Genomic DNA, 18,335 nt, shown 5'->3' with positions numbered 1-18,335 from the left:
CTAATTGCATTTCATTTCCTCTGATGATATGAGCCATCATTGAAAATCCATGGATTAAGGAAATAAACATAATTTTTCTCCATATAGTGTTTCAAACAATAAATTCTTAACTTAATCTATAGAATTTAACTTTAATCATTAAACTTAAATGAAATATTCATGGTTAAGGTTAGTGCTAGACTGAGTTCTAATACACACACATACACACACACACACACACACACATATATATATATATATATATATATATATATATATATATATATATATATATATATTCGTAAATAATTGAATTCATTCAAGAAAGCAAAAGCAAAGACAAATTACATGTATGTAAAATCGCGATATTTCCGAACTGTCAGCGAGGTGGACGAGGGGTAAAAGTTTAGGCTGATTACCACGGAGTCCCGATTTCAAATCTCGCTAGATTCAACCACTCTGATGAGTCGTAGATGACGAAACACGTGTCACCAAATAACTATATTTTGAAAAAATAATATATATATATATTTGTTTACTCTATTTTGGGGAAAGAATTCCAAGAAAGTGCTCGATTACAAAGAAAAAAACCTTTTTCGATATAAGAGCTTAATATTTATTTATATAAATTGTACAGAAGGTCAGGAAAAAATTGGTACCATCGGTTTCAAGCCTAACATAAGTGGGACCAGTTAATGGTAAATCGTAAATAATGTTAGGCTCTCGTCAACCATGATATATATATATACATATATATATATATGTGTGTGTGTGTGTGTGTGTGTGCGTGTATGTATGTATGTGTGTTTGTGTGTGTGTGTGTGTATAATAATCAAAGAACAACATATGAATACATATCCTGGGTAATTCAGTCTATATGTCCTTAACTGTCTCTCCTTAAATAATTAAAAAAAAATGAATAAGCTTAAGGGAGAAAAAAGAAGTGTTTGTACACATGTATTTAAACAACGTTTTTAAAAGTGTATATGTATATGCATTGAATAATCCAACTCTTCCACACGCACATTCATAGTTTCTGCCCATAAAGGGAAGGATTTTAATATTGTTTGCTTTTTCGCTCGCATATGGTCTATGATCGTTTTCTCCTGCATTTTTCCCATGAAATCTTGATGATGTCCTCTGCAATAGGGACGAAACGTTGATTACCATTTTATAAATTCTTCGGTTTTCCTTCTCAAACAACATATATATATATATATATATATATATATATATATATATATATATATATATATATATATATATATATATATATATATATACATATATATATATTCCTGCTTCCCTATCGTTATTTCCATGGCAGGTGCTCGTCTGAACTCCAATCTCTGGTTCCCCCTCGCCAATCTTTCACGAAAAACACCCGTCTAGCTGAATCCACTGTGAAAAATTTCCCCCACTCTTTATCTGTGCCTAAATTAAAACGCGGATTCCATGAACAAAGCTTCTTTCTTAGAACTGCACGCCTGTGGAACTCTGTTCCGTCTGCCTGCTTCCCACCTGACTACAACTTGGATGTGTTCAAGTCCAACGTTAACAAATACCTAATGAACCGCCCCCTTAAGTAAACACTTCATCAAATCTCCAAACTAACGTAATGTACTTGCAATAACCCTTATCCCTGAGTGGCTTCCGGGCCTTGATAAGTGGTGACCACTGTGCGAAAAAAAATATATATATGTATAATAAATATTATAATCAACTGTTCTTCTTAACAGCGTAGAACTTTTGCTAGATTTGCTTTGCTAGATTTGCTTCTGCTAGATTTGCTTTGCTAGATTTGCTTTGCTAGATTTGCTTTGCTAGATTTGCTTTGCTAGATTTGCTTCTGCTAGATTTGCTTTGCTAGATTTGCTTTGCTAGATTTGCTTTGCTAGATTTGCTTTGCTAGATTTGCTTTGCTAGATTTGCTTTTGCTAGATTTGCTTTGCTAGATTTGCTTTGCTAGATTTGCTTCTGCTAGATTTGCTTTGCTAGATTTACTTTGCTAGATTTGCTTTGCTAGATTTGCTTTGCTAGATTTGCTTTGCTAGATTTGCTTTGCTAGATTTGCTTCTGCTAGATTTGCTTTGCTAGATTTGCTTTTGCTAGATTTGCTTTGCTAGATTTGCTTTGCTAGATTTGCTTTGCTAGATTTGCTTTGCTAGATTTGCTTTGCTAGATTTGCTTCTGCTAGATTTGCTTTGCTAGATTTGCTTTGCTAGATTTGCTTTGCTAGATTTGCTTTGCTAGATTTGCTTTGCTAGATTTGCTTTTGCTAGATTTGCTTTGCTAGATTTGCTTTGCTAGATTTGCTTCTGCTAGATTTGCTTTGCTAGATTTGCTTTGCTAGATTTGCTTTGCTAGATTTGCTTCTGCTAGATTTGCTTTGCTAGATTTGCTTTGCTAGATTTGCTTTGCTAGATTTGCTTTGCTAGATTTGCTTTGCTAGATTTGCTTTTGCTAGATTTGCTTTGCTAGATTTGCTTTGCTAGATTTGCTTCTGCTAGATTTGCTTTGCTAGATTTGCTTTTGCTAGATTTGCTTTGCTAGATTTGCTTTGCTAGATTTGCTTTGCTAGATTTGCTTTGCTAGATTTGCTTTGCTAGATTTGCTTTGCTAGATTTGCTTCTGCTAGATTTGCTTTGCTAGATTTGCTTTTGCTAGATTTGCTTTGCTAGATTTGCTTTGCTAGATTTGCTTTGCTAGATTTGCTTTGCTAGATTTGCTTTGCTAGATTTGCTTTGCTAGATTTGCTTTGCTAGATTTGCTTTGCTAGATTTGCTTTGCTAGATTTGCTTCTGCTAGATTTGCTTTGCTAAGTTTGCTAGAGATAATTTTTACAATATATATTCATCGACTTCATTTATTAAATATATTAAGTATATTTTTTGTTTGCGTTTTTACTAAAGCAACGTTAATTATGTCAATAGCGCTGAAAATAAAACATACGTATGGCAAGTAAGCCATACGATAAGATTAGTGCTTTTCTTCATGGGAGTAATTCCTTTTTTTCTTTTTTCATTATCTTCTTGTTTCTCGTCAAAATTTTATCACACGTTGATTTCGCTTTTCTTTTTAATGTCTTTTTTAAATTACATTTTCACCCCAAACAAGGCACATTGCTACATTGATATAGGGGGCTACTATCAGGGACACAAGCTACAGGAGTATTATTGGGAAGTTAGGCAGCAAGATCGTGGTTCACGTTACACTTAAACTTCTGTATGTCAGTACAGCTGGGGAAGCAGGAACCCGGAAGGGAATTCCAAAGTCTAGCTGTTCTGGGGAAGAAACTACTGGAGTAGAAGGCTCTCTTACATCTAGGGATATCAACTGTGAGGGGGTGGGATTTAGCTGCTTGTCTGGTTTGTCGGGGGTATTTACGTCGAGGGGGTACAAGTGCTTGCAGTTCGTCGGAATATTCACCGTTAAACTACTCGTAAAACAGGTAGAAGGATTCTACATTTCGTCGATGGGACAGAAGCTGAAGCTTAGATGACAGTTTAGAACCTATCAGGTTGGCGACTCTCTTTTGAACCCTGTCTAGGAGCGAGAGACTGGTAGCAGATGCACCAGCCCAAATATGACAGCAATACTCCATACATGGGCGAATGGTGGCCTTATAGAGATACAGGATTCTTTCGGGCGTTAGTAGCTTTCTAGCACGGTAGACAGAACCTACCTTCTTCGCAGCGGTCCTGGCAATGCTCTCAATGTAATTGTTCCAACTCATGTTTCCTATGACCGTTAGGCCGAGGAGTTTAAAAAGAAGCACTTTCAGGTAATGAATCTTTGGCCATTGCTATTGGTGGTAGAGAAGGTTTCTCGTAGTTATTGAAGGAAACAAGTTTAGTCTTGGCAGCATTGAATGTGCCCATCCATTTTTGTCCCCATTCCACTACAGATTAGAGTCGTCCTCTAGTGTTTCTGCCATTTCTTTAGATATGTATTAATTTGTTTTCCAGTCCTGTCTGTTATAGAGCGTGGTGTCATCAGCAAATATACCCATCTCACAGACAATTTTGTCAGGGAGGTCATTTATGAATATTAGGAACAATAGAGGTCCAAGGATAGACCCCTGAGGCACTCCCGAATTTATATCATATTGTTTCGATGTACGACCGTCGAGGACAACCTGGATTTTTCTCTTATCTAAAAAGTATTTAATTATGTTAAGTATTCTTCCAGTGATGCCTTGTACTTCTTTCACTTATTGCATTTTCTTTCTTTCTTTTCCGATATATTTACTTTTTTTTCCTTTTACTTTTTTCATTTTTAGTCGCGTGCAAGCGACTCTATAAGTCACTCCGTAGGTCCGTCGGTCGGTCGGTCGGTCGGTCTGTCGGTCCGTAACATTTTTGTGCTTGGCCTTTTTGGTTAAGATCAAAGGTCTGTTGTTATGCTGTTCTTAGCTTTTTAAGCTTTTCTTGGCCTTTTGGCCAAGATCAAAGTGTAGTATGTTGTCTCGAGTGGCCTTTGACAAGAGACGCATGACGCTAGCCTGTGCATCCGACGAGGCGCCAAGTTTGAATTCGTGTTACCACCATAGGCATGGCACATGCGGTACTGGTTCCTACGGAGCCCATCCCGCTAGGTTAGACAAATAAAAAGTAAAGAGACTCTTGACTGGTGGTACAAATGAGATCCTGTCCCCCGATTGTTTGTTTTTTGGCACTAGAGAACTTTCCGAGGCTAATCTACACCCCCTATCTCTTTGTTTTATCACCCCCTGGTCAACCCCTACTCGAAGGTCGCCACCTAATATATTCCCCCACTTTTTTGTTTTTAACAATCTATTTGTTTTACTCCCTACACCCGATATGAAGTCTTCCCAATCCCCATTAGGGATCTCCCCGCTTGTTTTCGGTGCCCCGGAAAACAGTAGGCGATCTAACTTTCTAGATTAGCTCAGGGAGGAACCTTACTATCAATGCACTAATTTTATTTTTTGTATATTTTTTCTATATTTCCCACTCCCCAACACGAACTATTTTTCTTCCAAATTCAAGAACTTTTTATTTTTTCCAATGAATTGAACTTTTTTCACACACACACACACACACACACACACACACACACACACACACACACACACACACACACACACACACACACATACACACACACACACACATTTTATTTTAAAAAAAAATGCACACACACACACACACACACACACACACGCACACACAGAAATTGTATATATATCTTTTTTGCAAAAACGTTGGGGTTTTCATTAGTTAGTTTAGATTCCACAAAGTGAATGAGGTATTGTGGTAAATGTTGCCAGTCAAGAGTAAAGTCGCCAAAGACTCCATTTTCACTGTAGTAACAAAGACCCTTCAACACTCCCCATCCCAGATCTTAAAGGGCCTTGTGCCTAAATTTGTTTTGTAAATTTGAATTTTGCTTTTAATTTATTTTAATTTTACATTGAATTATTTTGATTGTAATTTTCATTTTCACGAAATAAATTGAATATAAAGATCAAAGTGTAGTATCTGTTCTTACTACATACTGTGCTTCTTGTGATATAAAGTGGGGGATCACTTTTCTTTGTTAATTTAATGTATAATGATAACCCACTTTATAACCAGTCAGTCTCAAAGCCATTCAAGTCATTCTCCAGATCATTCACGTTGTTTTTGAAGGATTCCAGTTATTTTTTAAGCATTCAACTCATCCTTAAGTTCGTTAAAGTCATTTACTTTTTATTTAATCATTTCAGCCCATTTTTTCGGTCAATTTAGTTTATCTTTAAGAAGTTCATGTCAATCCTACATTCACGCATTCATTCATTACACGAGAGCACGCGACTAATGGCTGTCGGCCTTGTTGTTTTTGCATTTATTTCTCTATTCACTTTTTATTACATTTTCTTTCTTACTCTCATCTCCAGACCATTCCTTCTTCATCTTTTTCCTATTTCGTAATTTATTCAGTTTCAAAAAAAAAAAGATAAATAAAAATAAATAAATAAATAAAAAAGACCACCATGTGTTTCTGCTGACAACGCTCCACGTGCCGCATATCACGTGACAGACACTTCCATTGAATTACTCAAATTCCACTCGGACCCATGAGGATTCATTTTCGTGTCGCCCTAAACTAATCTTGCTTGTGCCCTCGACCAAAAGATTTTTTATTATGCATACTCACTAGGAGTTCTCGCACAGATCATTATCAGAGATCACTCACTGACAAACAATCGGTAGTGTTATCTGGAATCTGGGTGACAACAAGCCTCTCCAGATTCCTAATACTCTCCAATTCTTTCGATAACCTTTGCAAAATAACTTCCCTAGCCATTGACTTGTCGCTGGTAATGGCCATTCGTCTTCACTGGAATTTGGATGATAATAAGATTCTGAAGGTCCCAGTCATCTTCGCACTCATCCAGTGGAGGTCTGGTTAGTGTTTTTCTTTTTTTAACCATCCACACTTATTTTGGATGGTATCATCTGAGGCCGATGCTATTTTCTTTTGGCGGGGTGGGGGGGGGGGCTGCTGCAGTTTTCACAAAGATCATCATCTTTAATTACTAAATTACAATACCCGGTGGTATTCCCTGGAGTCTGAGTGACAACAAGTTTCCACATATTTTCGGTATTTCCTACCTTTATCAATAACCATTGCAATTTAGTTTGCATTGTCGCGACAGCCGTTAAACTTTGCTTTCTCGCTGATGGCGACCTTTGGTTCCTCACTGGGATTCGGATGAAAACAAGCCTACTCACTACGCTTCGCACCTTTCCAGTGGAGGTCAAGGTAGTGCTTTCCCTCCTCGATTTACGTGTTGTTCCTTCAATGCTTTCTTCTATTTCTATTGCATCTGTTATGTGGCTGCTAAGTGTACAGACCTTATGTTGATTGGTTTCCTCATTTGAGGATTTTTCTTAAAATTACAGTTGTTCGTTTATCATTAATAGTACTTTTTCTACCCACAACGAATTTTCACATAATTTATTATGACTGATTGCTCACTGGCGATAACAAGTAACTCACACACAAACAAACACACACACACACACATATATATAATATAGAATAAAAATCTTGTTATAGAAAATTTATTTAAATTTAAAAAAAACAGCTTATAAACCTGTATTTTAATTATTTGACAAGGAGTACAGATAAACAAGAAAAACCTTATTCCATGGAGTTTCGAAGAATGCAATTCTTTTCATAAAGGGGAAGAAGTTTGCAAAATATATACAATTTATTTTGCAGGTTAATGCATTAGAGGAAACAAACAATATAAAATTCATCATATTTTCGTATTTGTATCGAAATGTTATTTAACAGTTTGGCAGAATTTAAAAGGATTCGATGAGATTAGAAAGCAAGAGACGGGAAAAGGGGAGAAAAGGTAGATGTTTACACACACACACACACACACACACACACACACACATATATATATACATATATATGTGTATATATGTATATATGTATATATATATATGTATATATATACATATAAATACATATATATAAACATATATATACATATATATATATATAAACATATATATACATATATATATGTATATATATACATATGTATGCATATATATATATATATGTACATATATATGTGTATATATGTATATATACGTATATATATATATATATTGAGTAATATGATTGATAATTTATAGTTAAAATTAAAAATTAAAAATCGGTTCATTGATTTTGTTTGTTCTTCCTTGTGAAACAGATTTTGAATTTTTAATTTTTAATTCAAAATTATCAATCATCTTACTCAATATTAAAATAGATCTAGGATATATATGCCTATTGAGCTTATTATATATTTACATTGCAACGAGCACTGTTTTATTTTATTTTCTTTTAATTGTATTAATGAATTTATTAATACATTAAAATATCCTCTGCTCTTTAGACTGTTCTAGTCGCCTTAATATATATACATATATATATATATATATATATATATATATATATATATATATATATATATATATATATATATATTAATTATTTGAGGGTAAACAGTTGCATATGGTTGCTACAAATAGCCATCTGTTTCAGTCAATGAGACTTCCTCAGGCGACCCAGAACCCCTCGACGCCACAAGGAAAATGAAAAAAAAAAAGCCGCCAAATAATTAATAAAAAAATATTTTGCTCTTTTTATTGAACACCATCTAACAAGCTTGTTACCTTCATTAATCCCCACTTTTGAACATCTCAAACCTTAATATATATATATATATATATATATATATATATATATATATATATATATATATATACAGTTCTCGACGGTAATTCTTGGCCTGAAGACGTAGTTCCCCAACGCGGGTGATTACAGAAACATGTATGCACACATGTAGCCATTAATGTTTGTATAAATAAATTTTATATACATATATATATATATATATATATATATATATATATATATATATATATATATATATATATATATTCGTGCCCGTTCTTACCTGTACTCTGGCTTCGGAGAGTCCCAGTCTCTGACTGAGTTCCTCACGCATGAAGGCATCAGGATAATGTGTTTCATCAAATAACCGTTCCAACTCGTTCAATTGCTCCAGCGTGAAATTCGTGCGACTTCGCCTCTGTTTCAATTTCGGTTGGTCGTCGTCGTCAATATCCGACCGGTTGTCTTTTATGCAGTCTAAATAGAAGAAGAGCAACAAAATTAATCAAAATAAGGAAAACTAATCGGCTTATGGGAGACAAAGTAAATATGATAGACAGAAAAGAACTATAGAGCGTAAAAAAATAAAAAAGCAGCTCAAATGCCGGGCGAAAATAACCTCCTTATGAATATTTTGATGCGTACATGTTTAGTTATTTGTTTATGCATGCGTCCATGTGTTCTTCCTGTATATATGTATGCGATGGCTTACGTAAACATTGAAATTTTGTCGCATATAACATCTATTCCTTCTTCGCCCACCTATTTTCATCCATCAGACAAGGCAGTAAATGGGCCACTCTCTCTTATCTTGCTCCAATTCTGTCATTTTTACATATTACGTTTAGCAACTAGTTTAAATTTGTTCTAAAAAAAGAACGTCTGGCCTTTCTTAAAAATATTACGTTTTCTGCTTTTACTTTTTAGCATAAATTTATATTTCTCCAAAGACTTTACCTTTTTTTATCTCTCGTTGCGAGGCTAATAATAACTGAAAAATCTTTCGTCGAATTCCGTTTAACTTAAACTATAAAAAAGGAGTAGTTTTTGGGATCGGAAAATAGACACATTTTTTCGTTTCTTATAACGTATAAAGTTCCGATCTTTTCGATTCCCAATTCCATTTAATCGTCTTCACATTAACACACACACATACACACATATTTATATATATTTGCTTTTTCCCTCTTTTTAACAAACAATCTCCTCTTTTCATTTTAATTCATCGTAATTTCTTTCCTTCTATTCTTAATTTTTAATATCAATTCTAATTATAAATGCAATCTATATTTTTCTTCCGCCATCCCTTTTCTTCTCTCTCACTCTTCCTCCTCCTCTATCTCTATCTTCAACTATTAGTTTTTTGATATCCATACGTAATTTAAAAGAATCTTTCTCCTTCTTATTTATTTTGGCTTAAATCGTCTGACGAGCTCGACAGGATAATTTTATTGTCCAATCTATTGAAAAAACTTGTAATGATTTAAGTAAAAATCCCGAGGTTGAAATAATAAAAACATATTTACCTCTACTAACGTATTGAGCACTTTGCCCTTGTTTTGTTTAACCAAATATACCTCATAATATATATATATATATATATATATATATATATATATATATATATATATATATATAATTATTCAGAATAATGGAATACAATAAATTTACTGGTGTGCAAATACAATGATTATCGGTCCTACAAAATATTATTGAATGTAAAATTTTATATAAGATTATCCCAACTAAATAAAATTGCTCAATATACTAGATAGAGCAAATAAATCATAATTTAGGAATTTAAAATTTGTGATTTGAACAAGTTAAATTTCAAATATAGAAATATTATTGTATGCAAGACAAAGAACACAGTATAGTCAAATATATTTCCTTAACCCATGAGTTTTCGATGTTTATACATCTCCTCGGAGGAAAATATTAGCAAATATTATAAAAGGTTTACACCTGATTTGCTAAAGGTAATAAACAGAGAAAATTTAATGAAATGTTTTTAAAGTTTTTAAATCATTGTAGAATAAGAATTAGAATAAGGGAAATTGGATATCGATGCAGCAAATAAAGAATACTGAACTTCAACTCGAAAGTGTATGCTAAATCCTGTAATGGAAGTTCTTGGTATTTGACAGGTAAAAAAGATCCAACGCGTATTGTAATAAATCCAAGGAAGCCACACTGACGACACTAAATGACTAAATAATCAATATTTATTGATTTTAAACTAATAATAAAACTAAAATCGATAGATCGTCCAGCGCAAATGCATTTTTACGTTTGAGAAAATAACTGCACGTTTAACATGTGTTTTTACGGTAATCCGAAAAAAAATAACAATTCCATTGTTAAATATTTAGAAATTTATAAAGAATCGGGATCGAAATCGGTAATTGTATAGGAATCTGGAATTTAGTACAGAATCGATAAATTATATCGTAACCGGGAAAAATAATGGAATCGCCCCATAACTAATATCTAGAAGTGTAATATATATATATATATATATATATATATATATATATATATATATATATATATATAAAATATATATAAAATATATATAAAAAAATAAAATAAAAATAAAATATATATAAAATAAAATATATATAATATATATATAAAAAAATAAAATAAAAATAATATATATATATATATATATATATATATATATATATATATATATATATATATATATATATATATATATATATATATATATATAACGGATATCTTATTTTTCTTTTATTAATATTATTGGAATTCTTCCCGTTTTTCCTTGTACATATTTGTGAATTATTCCATGGATTTCGATCTTTTGGATTATTTTGGACCATTTTCCAATTACGCGATTTCCTTGGATTTTACTTGTGCGAATGGAAATTTAACTAACTTTCTTGGATTTGCATTTTTGGATTTTACCGTCATTGGATACTTCACCTGTAACCAAACTATCCATTCACGTGAAATCACTTTTTTCTTCACCATATTCCCTTTGCTTCACGTTTTGTTATCAAGTAAGATTTTTGACTCACTTGCAGTTTCATCAAATACTTTTGCATGCAAAATCCGATCCCGCATTTTGCTAATTCCTACCCTCTGATGAGAAGAAAAGTATTTCTTCGAAACTCCGCGGATTATGGAATATACACTTATTTAGTGTTTCTTTTTCAAATTAAATATGTTTTTAATTCTTTTTCAAAGTGTTTTTTAACATATTTTATCAACTATTTGCTCTTATATATACATATATATATAATTATTTACTATAATAATTATTATATTTGTACTATAATTATTTACTATAATAGTTATTAAAGTAGTATGATATATAAATATATATGTATATATATATAAATATATATATATATATATGTATATATATATGACTACTCCGTTTAATCACATATATTAATATACGAAAGTATAATTTTATGCTTAAACTTTAAGTATTTACTTCAGCAGTACTCATTACATAGATAGAGCTAGGTAGTAATTTATAAAAAATATATATGGCAATTAAGCTACACAGAATATGCCGCGCCGCGTTTCATTCTCGTGAGAATTCGCCAGGCTTATATATATATATATATATATATATATATATATATATATATATATATATATATATATATATATATATATATATATATACTCCTGTGTATTATTAAATTTCTCTACAACTAGAAGGTCTGCAGTTTCAAAAATTTGCGCCCAAAGAAGGTCGGCGATTATGTGGGCGAAAATGTGGAAATAAACAAAAATGAGATTAGTATTCAAATAATGATGTAGAAAGAACGAAAAGAAATTAAGGAAGGGAAAGATGAGGTAAAGATGCTGCGTGCTTATTGTCAATGTCGATTTTCGGTAATTTTCCTACGAAGCATCATTGTCAATTGGCGCCAAATGTTTTCAAACAAATATATTTGAAAGGAAAGAAATCAACTCGTTGGACTTTGAATAAATTCCCATTTGTATGAAATGCTCGCCATCGTGGCTAACAAAGTATTTCCAATTGTGTTTGTTCTTTTCTTCGGCATCGAAGCGTTCTTAGAAGATGGACACGAATTGAGAAGGGGGGTAACCTACTTCCGGCAGCACACTGCTTCTACGGCAACGCCATCTTTTTCTGAAGACCTTGTTACGCTTGAACAGGCTTGTGTTTCTCGACAGGCGACAAGTAATTTCCCCCGACAAAACGTAAATAAGTAAAGCAAAAAAAAAAAAAAAAAAAAATTGAAAAAAGAGCAAAAAAAACAAAACAAAAAAAAAGCAACAAATAATAAAATATATATACATATAAAAAGGTTTCAGATATCGTTGAAGTCAAAATAAGAAAATGAGAAACGAAGAAAAAGACGGTAAAATCAACGGTAAGATACGAACATCGGATAAAACTGAATTCACGATGAACTGAATGATTTGCTTGAACTAATGTTGCATATTAGCACTTCTGGGTCATCGCCGAATTATCTGAGCAAGATTATTATTATTATTATTATTATTATTATTATTATTATTATTATTATTATTTGAAACGTATGGATAGAGAAAGGCAGATGAACTTGCTTGGAAGAAAATGCATGGAAGGTTCTTCCAGGATACAGCAGAAGTGACTGTTGAAAGATCATACAGTGGCTTAGAGCTGGGTATCTGGCTAAGAGTACTGAAGCTTTTGTTTGTGCAGCACAAGAGCAGGCATTAGGAACACGACTGTTCAAAAAAGTGATTCTAGGAGAGAAAGTTGCTGCAGAATGCCAGATTTGTAGTAAGACCTCAGAGTCAATTCCGCACCTTGCAGCAGGGTGTAGTGGACTGGCCCAGAGAGAGTACCGCAAAAGACACGATCGCATGGGACTCCGGATATATTGGGAGGTGTGTAAGAGGGTTGGGGTGAAGTGTGCTGGAAAATGGTTTGAGGAGTTGCTTGATGAAGTGAGAACAAGTGAGGATGGCAAGGTTGAGGTATGGTGGGACAAAAGTGTCATAACAACCAAGCAATTGGAACATAATCGTCCGAATTTGGTCGTCATTGACAAAGTCTAAAAAAAAATGGCAGATTGTAGACTTTTCAGTACCCTGGCACAGGAACGTTAGAAAGAATGAGAATTAGAAGTGGAGCAATTATGCTCCATTGGCCTTGGAGATAAGGCGTATACACGGTGTTAAAACACAAATAATCCCGGTCGTAGTTGGTAAACTAGAAGCAGCATCAAGTCGTCTGGAAGGACAATTAGAAAAAAACTACGAATCCCCGATGTTTTAGGCGGCCTTCAGACCTCTGCAATTGTAGCTACCACACACATCCGTAAGAAAAACCCTTAATCTTTGAAGCTCCTGGTTTGAAGCCGGGATTAAGGGAAATCCTCTGGAAATGAATGCCATCCCTTTCCAGAGAGACGTTGATAAACGAAATCAGAATTATTATTATTATTATTATTATTATTATTATTATTATTATTATTATTATTATTATTATTATTTGCTCATAAAGAGCTTTCATAAAGGCCATCAAAAATCTCATTAAAAACAGCCTGTGGTGTTCCCTGGAAGCTAAGTGACAACAAATCTCCTCAGATTTTCCAGTATTCTCCACCTCTTTCGATAACATTTGCAAATAAATTTGCATTATCGCAACAGCTGCTTGCCATTTATTTCTCGTTGGCAGTGGCCATTGGTCTTTACTGGAATTTAAGTGGCAATAAACTTTCCCAAGGCCCCAGTTCTTTTCGCACTTATACAGTTGAGGTCTGGTCAGTGCTCACTCTTCGGTCTTTCCTTCCTCCTTGACTATTAGCTATTCGGTCTCACTCTTTTTTGGGGGGAGGGGGACAGTGATGTTGTAATGAGGGAATGGGGAAGGGGTTAGAGAACTTATAGGTATGCAGCTTCAATGTTCTTGGTTCCTTGTAGCGCTTCATGTTTTGTCTCTGCAGCAGATTGTCTGACCTGCGTTTGTGGTTCATGTGTGTTAGTCTCCACATTCAATGATTTTCCTTAATATTTCAGCTGTTTTCATTATTCTTGTTCGTTGTATTTTTCCAGTCATCTCCCTGATTCCAATTTCTCCCATTTTTTTTGTCAAAGTTTTTCGGGATTATTCCTAGTACTCCCACTATTATAGGCATTATTTTGATTCTCTTCATTTTCCATATCCCTTTCAGCTCTCAATGAATATTTGATATACAGACTTGAAATTTAGTATATAGTGTATTCAGACATGTGAAAAACTTTTTAATCGGTTTTCATTCGAGGAAAAGCGCTGCTAAAGAGTCAAAATTAATAAAAGAAATTGTTACGTGGGGTCATCGGATTTTCCCTGCGCGAATCGTTAACATGACAGAATACTTATATTAAGAATAAGTAGGTTTGAAAACGCTGTTTAAAGATTGTGTCAAGCTGGCCTAATGGTTATCGTAGTTGAGTCACTGTCTTTAGGTTTTGGTTTCGATCTTAGCTCAAGCATTTTTTTTTTACTTACAAGAATTGAACTTATTAGAAAAAAAAATATAATACTCGTATGCACATGTCTCAGTTTTTTTTCCGTATTTTTACTTCATCTTTTTTAAAGGAATTTAACGTTACGTTTGATACCGGGCAATGTTGGGTGAATCTGCTAGTATTTAATAAAGTTCTTTTCTTTTTTATTTATAAATGAAATTTGTTATGTAAATAAATAACGAATTTAAGTCTTTAAAATCCATTAATTGGATTAAATGGAAGCTTATTTACAGAATGTTGTCCTGAAGCAAGTTGTTGTTGTTGTTTTTTAACGTTAATATATTCTTTTTACACGGTGGTCACCACTTATCAAGGCCCGGAAGCCACTCAGGGATAAGGGTTACTGCAAGTACATTACGTTAGTTTGGAGATTTGATGAAGTGTTTACTTAAGGGGGCGGTTCATTAGGAATTTGTTAACGTTGAACTTGAAGACATCCAGGTTGTAGTCAGGTGGGAAGCAGGCAGACGGAACAGAGTTCCACAGGCGTGCAGTTCTACGAAAGAAGCTTTGTTCATGGAATCCACGTTTTGATTTAGGCACAGATAAAGAGTGGGGGAAAATTTTCACAGTGGATTCAGCTAGACGGGTGTTTTTCGTGAAAGATTGGCGAGGGAGGGCCAGAGATTTGAGTTCAGACGAGCACATGCCATGGAAATAACGATAAAACAAGGATAGGCTCGCAACGTCTCTTCTGTGGGAGAGAGGTTGCAGGGTAGAGAAAATGGCACCCCCCACTAAGCCACAAAGTCTATTTTGTACTCTGTCAAGGCAGGATAGGCTGTTTTTAGCAGCTCCTGCCCAGATATTCCATCCGTGGACGTACTTGGCTTTTATATAGATAGAGAATTGCATCAGTAGTGAGATATCTTCTGGAGCGGTAGAAAGATCCCACCATCTTTCCAACGACTTTGGCAATAGTATAAATTGTGTCCCTTATTTATCGCATTTTCAATGTTATTTTGTAAAGTTTCTATGTTTTAGGCATGACATTATTTTCAATGGCTATGTTTTCTCTTATTTAAGATGGTTACGATTTGATCCAGAAGATTTGTAGCCAAAATTGACGCAACTGCATTTTTCGTTAAATAAAAAATTAAGGCATAATTATTTTAACACTTGGGGTTTTGGGAAGACACTTTTGTATTAAATTTAACAATATTTGTTGCATATCCAAATAAGTTTATTGTTAATCTGCCTCTTTTGGCTTTTTGATCAATGCTTAATTTTGGATCCATACTCATCCTCATGGATCTATACTATACTATCTTAGCAAAAAAAAAAAAAAAAAAAAAAATGAGCCAAGCGTGAAAGAAAGAAGACATCGATTTTTCCATATTTTTCTATGAATTTTTGTTAATTTTAGCTGAAAATTTTACTTTACAGATCATTATTATTATAGCATATAATAATAAGTGGAAAAATTAATCCTAAAAATGGTAAGACCGCATCTTAGGGAGGATATAAAAAAACGAATTGCAGGGTTAAGGCAGTCGAAAATGATTTACAAGCAGATTTTTGATATTTTAAGAAAAGAAAATGTAAAAACATCTCTTTCTGTAGTGAAGTGAATTGGTCGAAGGTTCGAAGTCGAACGCTTATTAAAAGGGAAATCTGGACCTGGTCGCCCTAGAGCATCCACTTTGAAGGTCGACCACAGGCTTAAATTAACTGTTTTGAAGGATAAAAAGAAAACTTATGTTGACCATAGCAAATAATTCAAAACAGGAGCTGGAAATTCTCTTTCTAGATATACAATATCTTGACGAATGAAAGAAATGGGGTTTTCTTCAAAAAAGTGTGCAAAGAAGCCATTTTTATCTAAGAAGAATATAAATGATAGAAAGAGATTTTTCTCGTGTTATAGCAAGAAATATACAGACTGGTTCAGGAATGTTTTCTGGTTAGATGAATCAAGATTTTGTCTTATTAGTGATGCTCCCGATGCTCGTGCAATCGAAGAACTGGGAAGGATTCTCGACAAGTTGCATAAAAACGACAGTTAAACACGGGAATGAAGGGATAATGGTATGGGGAACTTTATTGCAGCAGGAGTTGGACAACTTATTAGATGTGAGAAGTCAATCAATGCAATTAGAATATTAGAAACAGGACTGTTACTAAATATCCAGAAGCTGGAAATATCTCAGAACATTATTTTTCAACATGATAATGCCTCTGCACGGACTGCTAAAGTCACAAGAAAATGGTTTTCTGATAATTCAATTAATGTGATATTTTGGCCTGATCAAAGCCCCGATTCAAGCCCAATCGAGAATATTTGGTCGATAATATCTCGACCATTCTATTACAAACGGTACAAGTTGTTTTAATATATTATTTCAATACTAGCGGGGCCTATAATATCATATATTGTTGCTGGAAATTCTGTGGACGTTCAGCGTGAGTGGAGACCCGCGATATTATTGTAGACCTTTTGTTAAAACTGTAAAAGCATTTATCTAAATAATTCTGGTGCCAGAATATATCTGCTTATTACGGTTTATCTCAAATATCTTTATAGGAGTCTGTGGCATATTTTCATTCTATGGATGCCCGACGCGAACGGAAACCTCACGATATCATTATACCATCTTTAGACAGGACAGATACTACTCTTGGATCCTAGCTAGAAGACCAAGGAAGTATATTTTAGTTTCACAGCCCAAAAGCGACATCATTAATTATTATTTATTTTATTGATTTATTTTTTTTACATTTGGTATTAGGTGATTGGGAGATGCTATTTATTAAAAAGGAGGATAGTAGGTCATAACATACTACGAACATTAAATTAGCGTATCTATTTACTAATTTAATGTTCGTAGTATGTTATCACCTGCTACCCTCCTTTTTAATAAATAGGATCTCCTGATCGAATAATATATAATCTGGAAACTGTGGCACACATTTGTACATTAAAAGTACTACTGTATTAATATAGCGATATGTGTGCATGTGTATTCGGGTGCGTATGTGTAGGTGTGTATATCGTTCATCGAATATGTCGCAAGCACTTTTGGTTTACCTACGAAAACCAATGAACGTCTCTGTCGACGCATGTTTCGCGGTTTCTACCAACCAGCAAAAGAGCACATGGGAAAGGCGTAAAATTGTTAACAGTTTAAAAGCGTAAAACAAAAGACAACCAATCAAGGTTTCATTTCAAAGAGCCAGAGGAGGTGGGAAAGGTGCATTCAGGAGGAAAACCTTGAAATGGCCCCGCCCCAGTCGTCATTGTTGGTATCTTTTGTTTTAAATGCGTGTTTCGACAATCATGTTTTTGTGAAGAAATGGAAATTGGAACAAATGTTTGAGGAAAAACAAAAAACGAGAAAGATGATACGGCAACGAATGACATCGTTTAAAAAAGGATCATTAGATATAAAATCGCAATTACGTGGATTTGACGCAGACGCATTTTTGAATGGCCCCCTTTCTGGAACTAGGTCAAGGATGATGAATAAAGGTAGATGGAACTAATTGTGACACAAGGCCAGGTGTGTACGGAATCCATTCGTGATAGAAATAAAAACAATGAAACCTGGCGTCGAGATGAATTGAAAAGCTTTACAGAATTTTGCAACGTCACTATTGATGAAAAAATTAGGGCAAAGTAATTAGTTGAAGTAATTATCATTGCTAGGGTACAG

General features: G+C 33.8%; 1 protein-coding gene across 1 annotated transcript in view; it reads right to left on the bottom strand.

The window, feature by feature from the left end:
• The window catches only part of LOC145296967 (short stature homeobox protein 2-like), a 300,556-nt gene that overhangs the window by 168,139 nt on the left and 114,082 nt on the right, over positions 1–18,335 (bottom strand). Inside the window, exon 2 of the mRNA XM_080143195.1 lies at positions 8,453–8,646. Coding sequence (XP_079999321.1) covers positions 8,453–8,646 — 194 coding nt within the window. The remainder of the gene's footprint in view (positions 1–8,452; positions 8,647–18,335) is intronic.

The sequence above is a fragment of the Euprymna scolopes genome, chromosome 17 (genome assembly GCF_053919585.1).
Source record: "Euprymna scolopes isolate OS-2025 chromosome 17, ASM5391958v1, whole genome shotgun sequence".
In the NCBI taxonomy this organism is placed as follows: domain Eukaryota; kingdom Metazoa; phylum Mollusca; class Cephalopoda; order Sepiida; family Sepiolidae; genus Euprymna; species Euprymna scolopes.
The sequence above is the reverse complement of the archived record's forward strand: the minus strand, read 5'-3'. Positions and strand labels throughout refer to the sequence as shown.